The sequence below is a fragment of the Chenopodium quinoa genome, unplaced genomic scaffold (assembly GCF_001683475.1).
Source record: "Chenopodium quinoa cultivar QQ74 unplaced genomic scaffold, ASM168347v1, whole genome shotgun sequence".
Lineage (NCBI taxonomy): Eukaryota > Viridiplantae > Streptophyta > Magnoliopsida > Caryophyllales > Amaranthaceae > Chenopodium > Chenopodium quinoa.
In genome coordinates this window covers 953,823-974,640 of record NW_018745024.1, presented here as the reverse complement: position 1 = coordinate 974,640, position 20,818 = coordinate 953,823, and the positions used below count along the sequence as shown (strand labels likewise).

Genomic DNA, 20,818 nt, shown 5'->3' with positions numbered 1-20,818 from the left:
CGGCCATTGACTTTGAAACCTTGACATATACGCTAGATTAAATTAGTGACAAAAGGTATGATCAAGGAGAAAGAATGCATGATCTAATTAGGGAGCGAAGTGATGAAAGAAAAAGGCAGAAGGAAGAGGAGGCAAAGTTAAGGATTTGCAGCATATTAGCCTCTAACCCTAATCGCGACAGTGAAGACAAAAAGACGTACAAGAAGCTAAGGGATGAATTTAAGGGACGATACTATTAGTATTAATAGTTATTCATTGTCATGTTTTGTTATTGTCATGTTTAATTGTATTGTCATGTATTGTTAATGATTGTCATGCTTTATTATTCTCACTTTTTTATTTATTATTGTCATGTTTTATTATAGTTAAATATATTGTCATGGAATTTTATTGATTGTCATGTTTTATTGTAATGTTGATTATTATCCAGTTTCAATATATTATTGTCTTGTATTGTAACATGTAAACAAAAAAGGACATACTTTTTTTTTGTTGTGTTCTCATGACAAGCATTGACATGTCTGATAATTTCAGACATGCATTGATAAATTTCAGTCAAATCTTCAGAAATTTATTGAAAATTTTATCAACACAAACTACTTTTCTTACATCCTACAGTACATTGTTATCCTTACAATCCACTTACCTTATCTTTTAAGGATTTCCATAAAATATCAACCTATCATTCTGATTTTCTTTATCCTATTACTCATTTTATATATTGTATAATTTCAGGATAAAGTCACATACATAACACCATCAAAAGATTTATGAATATCCCTTGTTTTACTAAAATAGTATTAAGTTTTTTAGTTATCCAATTCAAAATTCTACACAATATTTCAATATCCGTAAAATTTTTGCTTTAAGAAATGAACTTTGATTGTGGCTCCTCTGATTCTAGTGATGAAATCTATGACTGGATGTTATTAAATTTCATTGAAGAGAACAAAACCATGCAGGTGGTAGAGGATGCAATAAGAGTTGTTGCTCCCTCTGCCACTAAACAACGTGTTACTAAGGGATCCAACTCAAAGAAAACCAGAACATTTCTTCCAAGAGATCGTGAAGGAGCTGACGACCGTTTAATATCAGATTACTTTAGTAACACGCCATTGTACGATGATAAAAAATTTCGAAGGAGATTTCTCATGCAAAAACATGTTTTTATTCGCATTGTCGATACCTTAACCGAAGCCGACGATTTCTTTAAACAAAGGCCAGATGCAACTGGAAGACTTGGTGCCTCTCCACTACAAAAATGCACTGCAGCAATACGGATGCTAGCATACGACACTTCAGCTGATCATGTTGACGAGTATTTGAAGTATGGAGCTAGTACGGCAAGAGAATGTCCTACACATTTTGTTGAAGGGGTCATTGCTTGCTTCTCATAGCAATATTTGTGTCTTCTGTAGACACCCATTTGTGTCTCCCCAAAACAAAACCCAGTGATGAGTACCTTTCACGTCGAATCATAATCGAATGAAGTGAAAGTGTGGAAAGTTTAGTGTTGCGGAAAATTTTGAATTCTTTTCTCTTCTCTCTATTTTTGAAAATCTATTTTGAGAAAACAGCCAATCCAGTTTGGTTGGTCCATGATATGGGTCCAATAGTAGTTCAGTTCGATAGGGCTTGAAAAGAGCTTTCCAACGATATATTATAAGCCCAATTCCGATGAATATTAAGGAAGTTATGACCAAAATACTAAACTGGGCCCGGTTTGAGCCTTATATGCGGTCCAATGATCGAGAGGAGGGCCTAATATGGATTTATCATTCCTAATGCAATTAGGAATGGTTTTAGTCTTCTAGATTCTTCTAGAAGGTTCTTTTCATTCCTAATTCAATTAGCATTGATAAATTTATTTTTGTTGACTTTTTAGAGTTTTAATCAGAATCGAAGAACGTTTTTTGAGGAAAATACGATTTTATCCTCCTGTATGGCAATTTCTATCTGATTTTAAGAAAACGCGTGAATTTCTGAGTCGGCGCCAAACGCCAGCTGTAGCGCCTAACGCTACGCTTGGCGCCTGACGCTAGCCTTAGCATCTGGCGCTAAGGTCAGCGTTTGACGCCAACTTGTTTTTTTGCGTCAGAATTCTGTTTTTGATGTTTTATCTTTTTGGCTGATTTTCTCTATAAATAACGTCGTAAAAAGTCCGTTTTGATTCACCAATTCTCACCAACTCTTATCAACATTTTCTTGATTTCTCTCTCTCTCTATTCTAAACTAGCCTTCTCTCAAATATAAAAATTCTGCAGTCATTAGACTTAGATACTCCTAGCCATATTCGAATTTGTCTTCGCCCTAGACGTGAAAGGTTTTAATTTCTGAGGGTTTGGTCCCAAATCTCTATTTCAATTATTTAATTTAATTGTTGTTTATTATTTTCTTTGAAATTATTAACGTGTGTATTTTGTTATTAGAAAGAGGTACGAGGCACCCAAGTAAGTGCTTTAATTGGTTTATTGATATTATGATATAGAAATCATGCTTGGATTGTTATTATGATTCCTAGCGTCATGTTAGGGTGTTTTAATCATCCTAGATCATGTTTCGGGTAATAACTATAATTTTTAATATCAAACATGACAATTACGATTTCTGCGATGTTTTCTATTTTCTTTCCTAATACCATGTTAGTATCATGTTAGGGCTAAATAATTGATTTTTATTGTTTAGTGACATGCTAGGGTTTGTTATTAATCTTGTTAGTATCATGCCTAGGATCTTGCTATTATTATGCTTTAACATGATTATTTTAATTATGATTATTTTTATATAATTGTTATAATTATAATTTTGATTATTATTTATGATGATTATTATAATGTTGCTTGATATATATTGTTATTGCTTGATCACGCCTTTAATGCATGTTTAAAGGGAATTTGTATTTGTAATCACGCTTAATAAGATAATTATTAATCTTGTTTGGGTTAATATGATTATAATTCAAGTGATCGCCAATAATAGTTTTATTTGTGCATTAATATTCAACCAACATAGATAAACAGGTTTAGGGTTAATCCTATTGCTTGCATGTTAGTCAGAAAGCGCACATGAATACGATCAGAATAAAGTAGAGGCCTATTATTAGGGCAGGTTCAATCTCTTTTAGGTTGGATTTGTACCTTCATCCCCGAACCCTATTTGGTTCAAGACCTTATGGAGTTGACGATCTCTTGGATCGTTAAGGGGTGTAACCTTCACCTCGTGAACGGTTTACAAGTTCCTTAAAAAACTTGTTGGCGACTCTTTTGCTCTATCTTCTTTCCCTTTGTACGCCACCGTACTTTAGTGTATGATCACACTGGGGTTCGAGCTAGGGATTAACGCTTGAAATATTCCATATATAGTTTTTGGCGCTCCACTAGGGACGATTTCTATTTTAATTCCTGAAATTTATTTCGTCAATGATTTAGAATGAGTGGATGAGACTCGAAAAGTTCTAAGTATTTCATGTGCGTAATTTTGATTAACATTATTGTCATATGCATAAAAAATATATCATTGCAAAGACCATCCGTAATGAGTTAAAACATAGTATTTTTACACGTAGGAAATTTGAGAAATATCTTTCACAACTAGGACCGAAATAACACCGCGCGAAACTGGAAAATTTTATCGAGCACAGAAAGCTGCTGAGGCATGTAGGAATTAGCGTCAACGAACAGAATATTAGTGCCAGACATTTAACTGTAGCGCTAGACGAAAGTTCTGTCGCCAGGTGCTACAGCTAAAACTTGGCGCCAATCTCTGTTTGCTGGCGCCAAATTCTTCCAATACCGAGCCAGAAATATGCGTTCTAATTTCGACTAGTTTTTCGCATTGTTTGCTTGATCCTACTTCCTGATTGAGTTTTTCTCACTTTTCTGAAACCAATATGTGTTCTACATATGGACATAACCCTCTGGGAATTCATGCTCCATCTACCTGATTGAACACTCTGAGCAACAAAGGGTACATCCGAGATTGTTGAATTCACCAAACCATGGAAGCGAGTTTTTTTTAAAACTCGCGGTGTCCCATTCACTCGCGCCAACCCTTCACGGTTAGGCTTCCGCGTGTGCATCCGGACAATTAACCATGGACCCTCTATTGACTAAACCATATCCCGAACTTTAAAGAACTAGAGCCATGGTTAGGTTGCAAAGTCATTGCATCATATTGTGCCTACTTGACTAATTGTGCTTTATTTGTTGTGCATATACTATGTTTTCTTAATCGTTTGTTTGACTTGTGTTGAGATTTAATGAATTAATGACTTAAAGAACTTTGCCTAATTAATTAATTAATTTAATTTAATTTAATTTAATAAAGTCTAATATTTTAATCAGAATTGACCTAGTACGACTTTAGGCATACCCCAATTGATTAATAACACCGAAAACAGTTCCAGATTGAAGCTCTAGCAATGGCGCCAAAGTCTGGACTGTGGCGCCACTCTGTGAAGTGTGGCGCTTAAAGACAACTCTGTCGTCTGGCGCTACACTATAAAGAGAGGCACCAGTCCTGTCGTTTTGACGACAATTCGGATTATAGATCGAGTCATCACCTAGTGTCTAATTAACCAGTTTTCTAATTAATTCGGTTAAATTTCGCTGTCAATAATACTTTGTTAAGTCATTACACTACTAGAAATAGGCCTATTTTCGACGGACTGGTTCCGACGGATATGTAATTCCGTCGGAAAACTCAAAAATTCCGACGGATTTTTATTCCGTCGGAAAAAAATCCGTAGGAATATATGGGCTTTCCGACGGAATATTTGGTCGGAAATTACATTTTCCGACGGAATACAAATCCGTCGGAAATTTCCAACGGAAATTTCGGTCGCAACATATTTAAAAAAAAAAAAAACAACCTCCTTGAAAACTAAAAACCCTAAATCCCCCACTTCACTTTTCCGCCCCTAATCTCCCTTTCCCCCTTCTCCTTCTATCTCTTCTTTCACTCTCTCGGTCCTCTTCTCTCTGCTTTTTCCTTTCACCTTCTCATTCCTCTTCTCTCTTCTTTCTCCTCTTTCCTTTCACCTCTACCACCGCCCCCCTTCTCCTTCTGCCCCCCTTCTCCTTCTTTTTCTTTCTCCTTCTATTTCCCTTTCGACCTCCTTCTGTCTCCTTTTCGATCTCCTTCTGTCCCCCTTATTAATATTTTCGTTCATCTTCTCTCATCTCTTTCACCCACCTTACTACCACCATTCCGCCGCAATAACACCAACAACATCGATATCAACTAAAACGGCACCAACAATGACATCAACAACGAAGGTTTTGGGTCAAATTCGACCATGAAAACTTTAGATCTAGAGTTTTCATGGTCGAATTTGGCTTATAAACCCAATTTCGAGGTTATTTTTTGTCAAATTAAGGTATTTATCTTTTTTTTTCTTAATTTTGATTTTATTTTGTTAATTTTGTTTTGGGGTTTTTTTTTTGAAATATATGGTGGTGGTGGTGGTGGTTGGAGTTTCGATTTTGGGGGTTGGGTTGGTGATGTGTGGTTAGATTTTTTTGATTTTTTTTGGGTTGCGGTGTCGTGGTCGGCAGATCTAGGTACGTGGGGTTTAAATTGGTGCTGAAGGGAGGGAGGTGGTGGTGGGTAGATCTGGGTTTTGTTTAGGGATTTTTTTTTATGTTTGTTTTTTTGTTGCGGTGGGGTGGTTTGGTGGTGGGGACTGGTGGGGATATAGGTCTGTTGGTGGGGTGGTTTGGTGGTGGGGACTAGTGGGGATATAGGTCTGTTGGAGGTGGTTAAACGCCGTGCCGATGGTGGTGCAGCGTTTTTTTTTATTTCGGTTGAAATTGTTTCCGACGGAATTCCCGTCGTAAATTTATGACGGAATGTAAAATCCATCGGAAATTTACGACGGATTTTCCCAGTGTCGAAAATTGTCTTCTGATGGAAAATTCCGTCGGAAATTCCGTCGGAAAAGTGTTTTCGACGGAATTTACGACGGAAAATGTCATTTTTCCTACGATGCCTTTTCCGACGGACCAACACCGACGGAATACCGTCGGAAACCCGCTTTCCGACGGAAAACAGGTTGTTTCCAAGGAAAAACGTCCGTCGGAAAACGGTCTTTTTCTTGTAGTGTTAATTGAGTCTAGTCACACAGTCTAGCCACATGACCATGACACGAGTCTTAACATGTCACCTATACTCACTAGTCTTAGCACACACTTTGAGTATATATGACCATGACCATGTCTTAGGTTTCATGCGTGAATCAGTTTTTTTTCGTCATTTGAGTCGGGGGTACATTCTATTCCTAATTTTTCATATCCCTCCATCTACATCACCTTTTTTCACTTCCTCCATCCATTGCATGTTTAATAAAGTTTGAGTCAAATAATTAACAATGAATATCCCCAAATTCCTTTTCCACAGTACTTGGTCGAGGAGAGAATGGCGATTAATCAAGGACAACCTCTTTATTCAAGTCTTACTTTTTGATAAACCAATTCGTCAAAAGAGAAAGGCAAAAAAGATAATGGCAAGTCAAGAAGAGGTCAATGAACTTAGGAATCAATTGAATGACGTGACTGAGGTGTTAAAGGCTTTAACCCTCAAAATTGATGACCCTGTGAAGCAACAACAAATGAACCTTATGCAAGAAAGTTTGAGCAAGCTATCTAGTGACTATAAATTTCAGGGCATTAGTTCACAAGGGGTCTCGCTGGACAAGTAACTCCTTCCGCATAAGTTCAACGCCACTGACATCCCTAAATTCAAGGCAACAGATAGCCCTTACTTTCATCTAAGAGCTTTTGAAACTATAATGAGCATTAAGGGTATCGATAAGAAGGTTTTCCCCTTTCTGTTCTCACTATCTCTCGAGACCGTTTGCCAGCAATGGTTCTTTTCTCTAGAGAAAGAAAAAACCTCCACCTGGGAGTCCATAGCAAACGCTTTCATAGATAGATATAAGTGCAACATCCAAGACAAAACAGACCATAGACAACTCGAGATGTTATAACAAAAAGAAAACGAAGGGTTCACTTCTTTCTTCAACAAATGGAAGGAAACTTCCGCTAATATGGTCAAGGCTCCTATCGAAAAAGAATCTGTGAGGATGTTTATGAAGAATCTCTTAGAGAAGTATTCGAAGCATTTAAAATATCAACATAATTTGAATACTTTCAAAGCCGTTTATGACATCGGAATTGAAATCGAAGATGACCGCGCAAAGCAAAAAGCTACTAACAATAGTAACCACGGTGGCTGGAAAGGAAAGAAGAACGACAATCCTTCTTCTTCCGAAAACGCCCACTCTAATAATAATGTTAGCACCTTTGACCATAACGGTGTCTTAGCCATGGACAATCAAGGATATAAAAAGAAACCTAGGAGAGAACTCAAACCCATTGGAATGACCTACGATGCTGCTTTCGACCGTCTTTACGATCGAGGATTAATAAATCCTATTGGCCCTACTGAGGATCCAACGCCAGAAAATCGATCTTCGAGATGGAATCCCAACTCCTATTGCAAGTACCATCGAGGAAACGGTCATACCACTGATGAATGCTATAGGTTTCAAAATCTCATTCAAGATCTCATAGAAGCAAACAAGATCCCATTGCCTCTAGCTAGCGAGAAGACTCGATGATGTCGGGGCAAACGACACAAGACAAGAGGCGAGCTTCAACGACAAGATTTCATGACCTCTTTTTCTATTTCTTTTTCATTTTTTCCTTTCCCCAATAAGTCTAGCATAGGCACATTTCTTTTCCCTTAGATTAATTTTGTAGAATCTTTCTTTTTCCCTTTTAATAAAATGAGCATTTTATTCTCTTACATATGATCATCACATCACATTGCATTGCATAAAAAAAAAAAAAATCTATGTCAAACTAATCACAAGGTATACCAATGATTTGAGGCACCCCTTGTAGCCACATCATATTACCTTTCACCCTTCAAATATGCAATCCTATTTTTGATAAACCACTTTGAGCCTCGTCTAACGATAGACCATTCATTTATTAACCCATATCTACCTAACTTTGGGATGGGATGGTGTGTAACTTATGCAATTACAAAAAGCTTGAATGATTTCAAAAAATAAAAAGCAATAGAAATAAAAAAAATAATAAATAAAAGTGTACAAAAGGGCAAGTGTTCCAATGTCTTTGACATGAACATGTCTTTGATATGAACACGTCTCAGATTGCGTCTTTTATCGAGTGCTCGGTACCGTGCCTGAGAAACATGAATGCCAAGTGAGTGATAGACTGCATGATCGAGATTGCCCACACTTATAAAAATAAGATAAATGCTAAAGCAAAAAGAAATAAAAAAAGAGAGTAAGAAACCTCAAGCATAAAAATATAAAGATTCAAAAGCAAGGTTGCACACCTTGGGGGGATTATCGAGGGTCTTGAGCCTTTATCCCCTTCTTCTATAACCTTTAGCCTAACCACGTTACAACCCTTAAAAAGACCTTTTTGAGGTATACAAATACTTGTGCAAGGTTCGGCTAGAGCTACGTTCGGCCTCATTCCTAACGGATACGTAGGCAACCTCACATCGAGGTGCGATCGTAATAAAAATGCCTTCATATTCATATTCAGACTCTTACACCGTGATCGTATCAAGGGATTCCCTATATTTATCCCTATTCATTTAGAGCTAGACTTTGGGGCTTGATCCCTACATTATTAGCTTACCTAGCCTAAGAGTCACCATTATTTACTCTTCTAAAAACAATATTTTCTCCACACACTTAGCCTTTGTGGCCTAACTTTAGTGTCACTTTCACACACATCACAGATACATGACCAAATAGTATTTCCCTTAGGAACCCTTTGTCATGAAATCTTAACATAATGCTGAATCATGACTTGTCATGTGAAAATCACTCATCAATCATATTCATCATTGCATCGAAGTATGAAGAGCTTAGCCTCCGTGCTTAGTTAACCAAATACTTTCATCATTGAGTCAACAATTGAGATAGCTTAGGATGAGTTAATCCTTGCACATTGAGAGATAGTATCAAACAACATTTGACTAAGCTCATTCAACATGCACCTTCAAAAACTTTGATTCTTTTTTTGCGTCTTTCTTTTTCGGGAGAAAGTCGGTACCCTCCACAAAAATGACAGAAAATTTTTGCTGTTTTGCATTTTCGAGTCGCACGATCACATTACAATGCACACACGAGTCATGTACACATTGAGTCATGTCGTGTCATATCACCTTGATTTAAGTCTAACACATGTGCCAAAAACTTTGAGTCGAGTCAACCTCGAGTCAATCACAGCGAGTTAAGTTTATACCTTGAGTCGTGTCAAGTCAATGAGTCAAGCAACGCTAAGCCTTAGGTCAACCCTAAGATAATTAAAGAGATTAGCAAAGTCCTATAGTAAAAAATAAATACAGGTGCAGCAGAATAGGGAAGACCCTACTCCAGCGCCAGACGAAAACATCTAGCGTCTGGCAATAGTTTTTAGCGTCTGGCGCTAGATCACAGCGTCTGGCGACAGAGTCAATTCTTGGCGCCAGAGATATTCCAGCAGCGACAGAGCTCGAAGCCTCTCAGAAAGTTGATTTCGACCTCATACAGCAATTTTTGGGTTCCTTGGTACGCCAGTTAGCCCCTATAAGCAATGTGACATGATTAAGTAGTCGGTTCGATTACAATCGCAATAAGTGATCGACCTAACGAAAGGTCGTCTCACTTAGCTTAAAGCGCCTAAACATTGGCTCATCACGGAGGCACCAACATAATGGTTCACAAGCAGCAAAAGCGCCAACGTACTGGCATAACGGAAGCAAAGTTCAAGCGAGTTTTAGAGATCGACCAGCGTTGGTCTTCGGAAGTTTTCTTTGGAATATTATCGCAACAAACATTTAAGTATTAAAGCTCTTTTGTTCAGAGACGCGTGGACAATCCTTTCAAAACTCTTTTGTTTAGAGATGCGTGGACATTTCCATCAAGCTCTTTTGCTCTAGAGACGCGTGGGCATATCATCAAAGCTCTTTTGTTTAGAGACGCGTAGACATTTCTTTCAAGCTCTTTTGCTCATAGACGCGTGAGCATCCTATTATCAAGCTCTTTGTTAAGAGACGCGTGGACACATCATTCAGAAGTTCATATTAAAAAAAATAAGCTCTTTGTTCAGAGACGCGTGGACATGTATTTCAAGCTCTTTTGTTCATAGACGCGTGGACAATCCTTTCAAAGCTCTTTTGTTCAGAGACGCGTGGACATTTCCATCAAGCTCTTTTGCTCTAGAGACGCGTGGGCATATCATCAAAGCTCTTTTGTTCAGAGACGCGTGGACATTTCTTTCAAGCTCTTTTGCACAGAGACGCGTGGGCATCCTATTTTCAAGCTCTTTTGTTCAGAGACGAGTGGACAATCCTTTCAAGCTCTTTTGTTCAGAGATGCGTGGACAATCTTTTCAAGCTCTTTTGTTCAGAGACGCGTGGACAATCCTTTCAAGCTCTTTTGTTTAGAGATGCGTAGACATATCATTCAAAGCTCTTTTGTTCAGAGACGCGTGGACATGTCATAAAAGCTCTTTTGTTCAGAGACGCGTGGTCATATCATTCAGAAGCTCTTTGCTCAGAGACGCGTGAACATATCAAAAAAAAAAGAAGCTCTTTGTTCATAGACGAGTGAACATCGAAACAGCAAGATGGCGTTCCCTAGATTATGGAGAGTTGTCAAAAACAACTGAAGGTGATTTCAAGCGAAGTTGTCTTCGATCATGTTCCCTTAAACGTGGAAGATGGTCACAAAGAGGAAGAGGATCGTTTCAAGCAAAGAAATCTTCTATATTGGAAGCAGTTACAAGCGTAGCGGTTTTCAAGCGGGATGACATTCTCTTGGCAAAAGGTCATAAAATCAGTAAAGCGGCAGCAAATTGGTTAATTTCAGAGACGTGTGCTCGACGGTGCAAGATACGCGTTTCTTAACTCTTTTATCTGTTTAACTAACGCTAGTTTGCAGGTATCGGCGTTACAAGAATTATTTAGGATCCCGCAGAACGTTCTGAATCATTCTCCGTCCCTATCGATACTTTGACTTTCGTTTTCAAAACTTGCGTTTCTCCAAACTCAGTCAAAGTGGGAGCTTCTGTAGACACCCATTTGTGTCTCCCCAAAACCAAACCCAGTGATGAGTACCTTTCACGTCAAATCATAATCGAATGAAGTGAAAGTGTGGAAAGTTTAGTGTTGCGGAAAGTTTTAAATTCTTTTCTCTTCTCTCTGTTTTTGAAAACCTGTTTTGAGAAAACAGCCAATCCAGTTTGGTTGGTCCATGATACGGGTCCAATAGTAGTGTAGATGGATAGGGCTTGAAAAGAGCTTTCCAACGATATATTATAAACCCAATTCTGATGAATACTGAGGAAGTTACGGTCATATTCGAATTTGTCTTCGCCCTAGACGTGAAAGGTTTTAATTTCTGAGGGTTTGGTCCCAAATCTCTATTTCAATTATTTAATTTAATTTTTGTTTATTATTTTCTTTGAAATTATTAACGTGTGTATTTTGTTATTAGAAAGAGGTACGAGGCACCCAAGTAAGTGCTTTAATTGATTTATTGATATTATGATATAGAAATCTTGCTTGGATTGTTATTATGATTCCTAGCGTCATGTTAGGGTGTTTTGATCTTCCCTAGTATCATGTTTAGGGTAATAACTATAATTTTTAATATCAAACATGACAATTACGATTTCTGCGATGTTTCCTATTTTCTTTCCTAATAGCATGTTAGTATCATGTTACGGCTAAATATTTGATTTTTATTGTTTAGTGACATGCTAGGGTTTGTTATTAATCTTGTTAGTATCATACCTAGGATCTTGCTATTATTATGCTTTAACATGATTATTTTAATTATAATTATTTTTATATAATTGTTATAATTATAATTTTGATTATTATTTATGATGATTATTATTATGTTGCTTGAAATTTATTGTTATTGCTTGATCACGCCTTTAATGCATGTTTAAAGGGAATTTGTACTTGTAATCACGCTTAATAAGATAATTATTAATCTTGTTTGGGTTAATATGATTATAATTCAAGTGATCGTCAATAATAGTTTTATTTGTGCATAAATATTCAACCAACATAGATAAACAGGTTTAGGGTTAATCCTATTGCTTTCATGTTAGTCAGAAAGCGCACATGAATACGATCAGAATAAAGTAGAGGCCTATTATTAGGGCAGGTTCAATCTCTTTTAGGTTGGATTTGTACCTTCATCCCCGAACCCTATTTGGTTCAAGACCTTATGGAGTTGACGATCTCTTGGATCGTTAAGGGGTGTAACCTTCACCTCGTGAATGGTTTACAAGTTCCTTAAAAAACTTGTTGGCGACTCTTTTGCTCTATCTTCTTTCCCTTTGGACGCCACCGTAATTTAGTGTATGATCACAGTGGGGTTTGAGCTAGGGATTAACGCTTGAAATATTCCATCTACAGATATCAATGTACTCAACGTTCACCTGTTTTCGACGATTTGTTAAATGGTCGATCACCACAAATTAGTTATGTTGAGAATGGGAATACCTACACTCAAGGTTATTACCTTACCGACGGTATATATCCCAAGTGGGCAGGTGTCATGGACGCTATCACAGCTCCTCAAAAAGCTAAGAAAAAGTTATTTAGTAAGAGACAAGAGAGTGTTAGAAAGGATGTTGAACGTGCTTTTGGGGTATTACAAGCAAGGTTTGCTATAATTCGTAATCTCGCATTGGTGTGGACCCCTGAGATACTATGGAAAATTATGATGGTATGTATTATCATGCACAACATGATTGTAGAAGATGAACGAGAATCATATCAAAACTATAGAGACCCATGTGATGACTTGGCTGAGGAACAACCGGAAAATGTAGCCGGTTCATCAACTGGAAATGCTAAGGGACCATTTCTTGTTACTCGTCGGCAGTTCACAGAGCGAAATTTAAATCATTTTATGGCAAGGAGGGAAGACCTTCGGAATAAACAAATGCATATGCGCTTGAAGAACGACTTGGAACATATATGGAGAAAATATCAAGGATCTATTTCATAATCTACGTTTAACAAATTGCTTACTTTAAAGTTTATGTTATTTGCATTTTAACGTTTCTTTATCGAATTAACTTTGTTATTTAATATTAGAAGTTTTGATGAATTTTTTTAATTAACGCCTTAATGTTATTAATTCTAATTAACGTCTTATTGTTATTTTTATTTTCAATTTGTTATAAATGAGTTTAGTATTTCAGTAAAAAAAAATAATGTAACAAATGTTTGTTGACAAAATATATAATGGGATATTTGTAAAAAGTAGGAGAGGGAAGAGGAGGATGAGAAAGAGGATCCGTAATTGTTGTGGGGGAAATAGAGGATGAAAAATAGTTAAAAGGATGAAGTTAGTGGAAAGTGGAGTATATGAAAGAGAAAATGAGGTGTCAAAACAAGAATAAAAGATAAAGTATATTAGAGGATGAGGATGATGTTATTGCCCATGCTCTAATAATAGAGAAATTTGGAAAGAAAAGTCATCCTTCTTCACTCTCCTTCTTCTCTTCCCTTCCCTCCCTTGCACCTCCCTCCATTTCTTTCCACAAGTATGACTGAGTAATTCTTCTAAAGCGAAATTGATACAATAATACCCGTATGTATTAACATAGCAGACGGTCATTCTTTGCAAACTCAAAGAAGCAGAATCTAAAAAGGCGTTGGATGCTTCCTCACAGCACTAACATAATCATAATCAGCACGCTTACATAAAATCGCCTCACACGAGGATGTAAATGATACAACCGGCTCACACGAGGTAGTAACTTGTAAGAGATGGCGACTTGCAGAGCCAAACAAGCTTAATGGAAAGGTTTTGAGTGTGATTTCATCCGGAGATTACTAGTTTAATTCCTTCACATAACTGATCAGAGCCAGTAAGTTGTAGGACTTATTAGAGCCCAACAATGCTTCTTCATGCTTGCAAATAAAAAGGTAGACCAAAATGGTGTCCATCTTGTAATAATTTTTTTTTTCTTTCTGGTGTTCCACCTAGCTTAGTCACCCTTTGGACTAATACATATTCGGGGCTCAAATATGGATGGTTAAATTTCAATCCCCTCTCAAGTGATGTTATGGGAGATCAAACACGCAGTCCTCCTTTATAAGTGCAGTCTCTATCACCATTAATATTCAATTGGTTCATCATAAATAAGTTAATAAGTCTTAGAGATAAGTGATACATTTTCTTTCAATGATAAAAGATCGCCATTATTTAACAAAGCAGTCAGTCAGTCTTTGAATTTTGAGAATGCTAGAACAGTTTTGGGCATCTCAGAGGTGAGATATTAGAAAGTGATAAACAACTACTCTAAATACAACCGTCTTACACAAGGATGTAAATTATACTCACTCCTAGATTAGAACATATCAATACCATCATCATCATCGTCTTTGAATTCATACTTAGCCATCACCTCAGCCATAGCCTCGCAATCCGCACACTTTACATTTGGAGGATGATAAACCCATGGACTAGGACCAATACCGGGGACAAATTCATCTGAAAAAAAGATGCACAAGAATGCCAATATTTTAGTGCCTTAGACATACTACAATTGAAAAACAAAGCGAAGTAAACAGTTAGGTCGTGTTTTGTTCATCAGATTCATTAAGCCCACATAAGATTAAACGTACCAAAGGAAATGGGACTGGGATTCAGAATACAACACTTAATCTCTCGCTCTGAACGACAACCGAACATATCAGCATAAAATAGCTCTGGAGAAGAATCATTGTCTTTCTGACGAGCAAAGAAGTTCATATGAACACCATAACCCCGGCGTCCTCTACCCATATACGGACTTTGTGCAACAATCACCACACATTCATAATCAGCATCCTATATACATAGGCAACAAAAAAGTATCAGCACAATATTAACTAGGGAAACACAAATAAGTGAAAACAACAGAGAGACGATGAAGCAAAACCTTGTGAATCGAATTGTAATATTTCAGCACCTCCTTAGCCATTTTACGAAAAACTGCAAAATTATCCTCGTCTCTTGCAGACCTGCCGTCAAGTATCATCAGATTATGATCACAACACCAACTAACAGATTAAACCAATCAAGTAAGTTCATTAAGAGTGAATACATATGGCTAAATTCTACAGGCTGAAATATATGAGCAAATGTAATGATATGAACTATGTACGGATTAATTCAGCACTCGTTGAATAACTTGTGCAAATAATTCAAGTTAATTTCACCCAAACATAGTAGACACATTGAAACTCACCAACAAAGTAGAGTAGTAGACACATTGCCTGCAATCCGAACTGAGGACGGGTTTTTGGGGTTAGCTCACCCTCGCGGGATCGCTTAAGTATTCGATACAACATTGGAACAATATTAACTCACCAAAGTAGAGTAGTAAACACATCAAATACCAAGGGAATGGAAGAAGGGGAGGACAGTGAATCAACTACTCCATATAACATTGGAAAAAATTAACTCACCAAAGTACACACATAGAACAAGTATCCATATAACATTAGAATAAAAGACGGTAGGCATCAAACAAAGATTACGTATATAACATTAGAGGCTTGGAGCATGTATAGAATAGAAGTCTACACAAATTAAACATGTTATCGACTAAACAAGTCGAGTATTATACAAATGAAAACATAGTAGCCTGCAATACATACATAAATAACGATCATATCTTAGCAATGCAAGTGGAAAAATATTCAACAAGACGGGATTGATTGATAACAAAAACGCACCCTTCATCATCAGATACATCGGAATCGGATGAGTAGTAACGGAGACGCTTCTTTGGAGGAGATTCATCAGATTTGTCACTGAAAAAAACCAAACATTAGAATAAATTCTCAATAACTAATATAAATTGCGAATTAATTGAAGGATACACGCAAAGTTCAGAGCTTACGGTTTAGATGCTACGACACTATCTTTAAGGGCAGACATTGCGTCAAAGAGAGCATCTCTGGAAAAACATTAAATTGACAAAAGTTAGAGATTAGAATTTCTGGAACCAAATTTAAGAGGCCGAAACATCCATGGAATTTCATAATTTTGACGACTTTTCTCAAAACATGTGTGGACAAAATACTAAATTGATATATAGAGAGAGGTTTTCTGGAATTAAATTTCAAAATTTTGAAAATTATTTGCAAAAACATCTTTGAAAAAAGTTGATAAATATTGATAATTTAAACCCAATCAACAAACAAGTAACAACCAAATTAAAAATTGTAACTTTGAACATATCTAGGTTTAAAATTACAATATAAACTGGAAATTAAAAGAACGAGAGGTAGATATGTACAGCTCGTTAATTGCAGCGAAATTTGCGTGTCCTCCATCTACAGGTTTCGAAATAGACACTTGTTTTTAAGGGTTTCTGTGTGTGAGGGTTGGATCGGTGGAAAGGGGTGCCTATTTGTAGTTAAGAATCGAAAGGGCGGTGTTAAAAAAATACTACGTAAATACTACTCCGTATCTTTGAAGTTTTAAACAATACTGCAAGGGCACTTTGGTGATTGAGATTTTTTTTTTTTTTTTGAAAGATTGGTAATTGAGATTTGGTAAAAGTAATGTTTGATTCTAGTCTAAATTAGAGATGTCAATAGATCCTAATCCGGCTCAATGGATCCTCATCCATTTTATAGGACTAGGTCTTCGATTTTTGAACCTGCTAGAATAAAATCCGTTTTGATGGGTTTGGGTTTGGGTTTGGATTTGGGTTTGAATATGGATTCTTTTTTTTTTTTTTTTTTTAATTTTTGCAACCTTTATTTAAAGGAGAACAAAAACTTAAGGAACATCATAAGCAATAGCAGCAGGCCAGCAGCTACACTATTCCTCAATCCACACCCTAAGATTATCATATTGTCCACTAAGGATGTGAAAAGCTGACACGACACGATAACCCGACATGAAATAAGCGGGTTTGGATCAAGAACTCTCAACCCGTTTAAGCAATTGGGTCGACACGAAATTAAACGGGTTAGGTTTAGGTTGAAATTTTCAACCTGAAATCGACACACATAACCCGATTATATTAATGGGATGAACATCCGTTAACCTGATTTCGACATGAATGCTTAACTTGACTATTGAAGTAGTCGAAATAATTGAATTTTCCTTACTAATCCTTCTAACTACTTAATTTGGTAGTATAAATATTTTAGTAAAAACTTTTAGTGAGCAAAATTTTTGTTTTGGCGGACAAATCTTACTATTCTTTCACTTAAAAGTCTTCTATAGTTTTGACTTACCCTTAGTCACTCACCCTCAATTCTTACGCCATTTTTCCTTCACCCTGGCATTTTAATATTTTATTTAATTTAATAAGATAAAATATGTCTTTTTAAATTTTAAATATGAATATTAATTAGTTTATTAAGTACTAAATTATATAATGTATTGTATGAATTAATAAAGTAAGTGGGTAAAAGGTTACACGGCTAACCCGTTTAATAAGTGGGGTTAGGTTTGGGTCAAGGGTTTTCAACCTATTTAATAAATGGGTTAGATTTGGGTCAAGGGTTTATCAACCCATTTAATGTTGACACGAACCCAACACGACACGACCCGTTTCATAGCCTTACTCTCTACTAACATTAGCCAATTTATTTGCAACCCCATTGCCCCTTCTCCCCACATGAAAGAATTTTATAGAAGATCAAAGGCTGCCCAAGTACAAAATGTCACTCACAATAACACCCAAAGCCGAGCTCTCACGTTTTTTGTTGTACAGTTTATGAAAAAGGTTCAAATTATCAACTTCAAGCACAATGTGAGAAAGACCCGCTTCCATAGCAATAGACAAAGCATGACTAGCCAATAGCACTTCAGTCACAACAATCTCAAACTGACCCCTCATGCTCAGTAGGCTTTTTTTTTTTCATATTGGCTGCAATCATCTTTCTTACTTATTGGCTGCAATCATCTTTCTTACTTATTGGCTGCAATCATCTTTCTTACTTATACATATATGCATTAGTACCTGGGGAAGTGAACAAGCAAACATCTTTAACTTTATTAGTTGAATGGATCCCATTGTCTGAAATGTATGGTTAGATGTCTCTCCCGATTAACATTCAACTGGAGATCCCTTGGAACAGATGTGGATTGGCATGCCACATAGTTTTGCTGAAGGCTTCAACAAAGGAATAAACATGTACATACTTAATTTAGCAACTAAATCATCTTCCTTATGCATGGTAGGCTCATGGAGATAGCCTGTTCTGCTATGTCTAAGGTAAGAGCCTGGAAGTTATGATTAATTTAGGACCATATCTACTAAATTACAAAGTTTAATTTAGTTAAGGATCAAGTTAAGAACTACGTTGTCATTAACTTAGGATCCTTCTATTTTGAGCCAAAGCTATGGATTTTAAATCAATTAATAATATACAAGGAAATGTGTCCTCGACTTTAGTGCAATTACTTAATATAATTATGGATCGTATTATGGAGATAGTAATTCGTTTATTTAGGTCGTCTATTCGTCTTGCTAGAGAATGCTATAGAACTTTGGGTGACAAAAGCCCGCCTAAACGGATCCTACAAGGTCACACATTAGGCTTGGATCAATAAAGAAACCCGAAGCCCAAAGTGGGTGACCGGCCAAAGAGGGAAAGGGGAGAGAAAAACCCTAACCTAATTAATAATAATATGATTATATATTAATTAGTTATAGGGAAAATAAAATAACACAGTATTCGGTTTTCTGAAAACAACATAAGTTTTTCTCTCAATATTTTCTCTCTAAAATTGGTTCTCAACTCCAAGAAAGGTGAAAGGTTTTTCCCGTCCAAATAGCATTGGTGGAGTATTGATTCAATCCGGTCGACCAAATAGAGGAGTTACAATTGAGGCTCTTTATCTCCGGTAGAGAAGTAAATTGCTAAGAGGATTCACGCTTCAAAGGTTAATTCTAAACTATTATGTGATCCTTTATTTGTATATGCATGAGATCCTGTTTAGGTGTGTATGAATGAGATTCACGAAATTCCGCTTAGAGTACCTAAAACCCTACTGTGGTATCAGTTAACCCCTTTCATATAATTTACTGGTCACAATAATATGATTATTTTGATGTGTGAATTAGGCTAATTTTAATTTGATTAAGGGGAGAAATTGAATTATGGATTAAAATAACCTTATTAAAATATGATTTTAATTGATTGGAATTGATTAAATTGTGAATTTAATAGCTCAAATAGCCTCTAACCATATTTTTTAAAGAACCCTAAAGCCCTAATTTCGAATTTTAATTGTTATGAACCCAAATTTTCGATTTTAATTGTTAAATTTATATAATATAATCTATTTTTCATATTTAAAATTGTTTAGATATGATTAATTAATTCATGTAAAATTGGTTTTATATGAACTGAGAATTATTTTATATGAAAAGCCCTAAATTAATTAAAATGGAGATTTTGATTAATTTTTTCTGAAATTATGCATAAAGGAGTTTGTGTTTAATTATAATTAAATCACCAAAATTAATTTTGCAAAAGTTGTAAAATTAATTTAACTCAAAAACAAAAAAAAAATAATAAATTGCTTGAAGGGGAGCAGCCACGGCTAGGTGGAAGAACCACCTAATGGTGGGCCACGGTGGCTGCTTCGGTGGTCGGAAATGGCGGAGGGCAGCAGCTAGAGGTTCAGGGGAGGGGGCAGTGGCTGAAACGTGCAACTGTTGCACGGTTCCAGCCACTGCCCCTGCTGGTTGGTGTGCTGGGCTGCTGCCTGGTGCGCCAGCCAGCGCTGCTGTGGCTGGGCGGCTGCCTGGCTGCGGCGGCCAACTGCTGTGGTGGCTGGGCTCCGGCATGGCTGCTGCTGCGGTTGTGACGTGGCTGGGCAGCAAGCTTAGTCACGACAACCCTGTTTTTCAGTTCTTAAAAAAATTAAAAAAAAAAAAAAAATCCTAATTTATTTATTTTGGATAATATTGAAAAACTGTTATTAGGAGGATTTTGAGCAATTCCAATTAAGGTTGTTTTGACTTGATTATAAGATAATTACATAATTTGATTTTTTAATCTAATTAAAATTAGTTGGTTAACTTATTTTTAGGATAAAATCTTTGTGGTGGTTAGGATTTCAGTTTATCAAATATGATTTATATTCTAGGATTTCCTAATTAATTGATTTATCCACTTACCATAATTAAGAATATATGATATTTTAATTATTGGCAAGTATAATATGTGATATTATTATGTGGCATTTTTATATATATGATATATTATTGCTATAAATGACTAGTATGGCCCTAGATTTAAATTATAAATACGATCTGCGTATCTTTATGTATTTTTGTAATTTAAATACAATCTGCGTATCATTAAGTATTTTTGTAATTTTATTTAATTAGGAATTAGTTTAATTATTTAAATTCTTAATTAATCCAAAGAAGAGCCCAGATGAGAAGGCCCATGATGAAGGTGGATGGAGATCCATGAAGAATCCAAGGAGGTGCCCTTTCAGGCTTAGTTCTTAGGATTAGGGGCCATACTAGCTCATATTTAATTTTGCATTTTATTATTATTATTAAAATGCTTATAAGTTTATTGTATGTATGTTATCAATGCGCTAGAGTTCACTAATTAATAACGACATAATAAACTTAGGTCCCGCAAATATTGAGGTTTACTTTTCCAAATATAAAGTACTTACTAACCCTTAATTAATAGTAATAGGTCATGCCTCCGCAGGGTATTGTTATTAATTTTGGGAGGTGAGGTGAAATTGCGAATTTTGCACACTTAATTTGGTTAACCT

At 36.2% G+C, this 20,818-nt stretch overlaps 2 protein-coding genes across 2 annotated transcripts; one reads left to right on the top strand and one right to left on the bottom strand.

Annotated features, from left to right (window-relative positions):
* Nucleotides 1-872: 872 nt before the first annotated feature.
* On the top strand, nucleotides 873-13,057 carry LOC110708802. The gene is made up of 2 exons (XM_021887029.1): nucleotides 873-1,327; nucleotides 12,460-13,057. Exons 1-2 carry the CDS (start codon nucleotides 873-875, stop codon nucleotides 13,055-13,057), a joined length of 1,053 nt encoding a protein of 350 aa, XP_021742721.1.
* Nucleotides 13,058-14,191: 1,134 nt separating this feature from the next.
* On the bottom strand, nucleotides 14,192-16,701 carry LOC110708251. Its single transcript, XM_021886339.1, has 6 exons — nucleotides 16,347-16,701; nucleotides 15,948-16,004; nucleotides 15,781-15,858; nucleotides 14,982-15,063; nucleotides 14,686-14,890; nucleotides 14,192-14,551 (listed from the first exon to the last, which is right to left on the bottom strand). Exons 2-6 carry the CDS (start codon nucleotides 15,983-15,985, stop codon nucleotides 14,409-14,411), a joined length of 546 nt encoding a protein of 181 aa, XP_021742031.1. The 5' UTR covers nucleotides 15,986-16,004; nucleotides 16,347-16,701; the 3' UTR covers nucleotides 14,192-14,408.
* Between the last annotated feature and the right edge of the window lie 4,117 nt (nucleotides 16,702-20,818).

What these genes read in the sequence shown, in the direction of transcription:
- LOC110708251 (XM_021886339.1), bottom strand. Translation starts at nt 15,985, where the DNA reads ATGTCTGCCCTTAAAGATAGTGTCGTAGCATCTAAACC. An exon ending in AGTGTCGTAGCATCTAAACC is followed by an intron (nt 15,859 to 15,947) that starts GTAAGCTCTGAA and finishes GGTTTTTTTCAG; the next exon opens with TGACAAATCTGATGAATCTC. An exon ending in GATGTATCTGATGATGAAGG is followed by an intron (nt 15,064 to 15,780) that starts GTGCGTTTTTGT and finishes ACTTGACGGCAG; the next exon opens with GTCTGCAAGAGACGAGGATA.
- LOC110708802 (XM_021887029.1), top strand. Translation starts at nt 873, where the DNA reads ATGAACTTTGATTGTGGCTCCTCTGATTCTAGTGATGAAATCTATGAC. An exon ending in CATGTTGACGAGTATTTGAA is followed by an intron (nt 1,328 to 12,459) that starts GTATGGAGCTAG and finishes TTCCATCTACAG; the next exon opens with ATATCAATGTACTCAACGTT.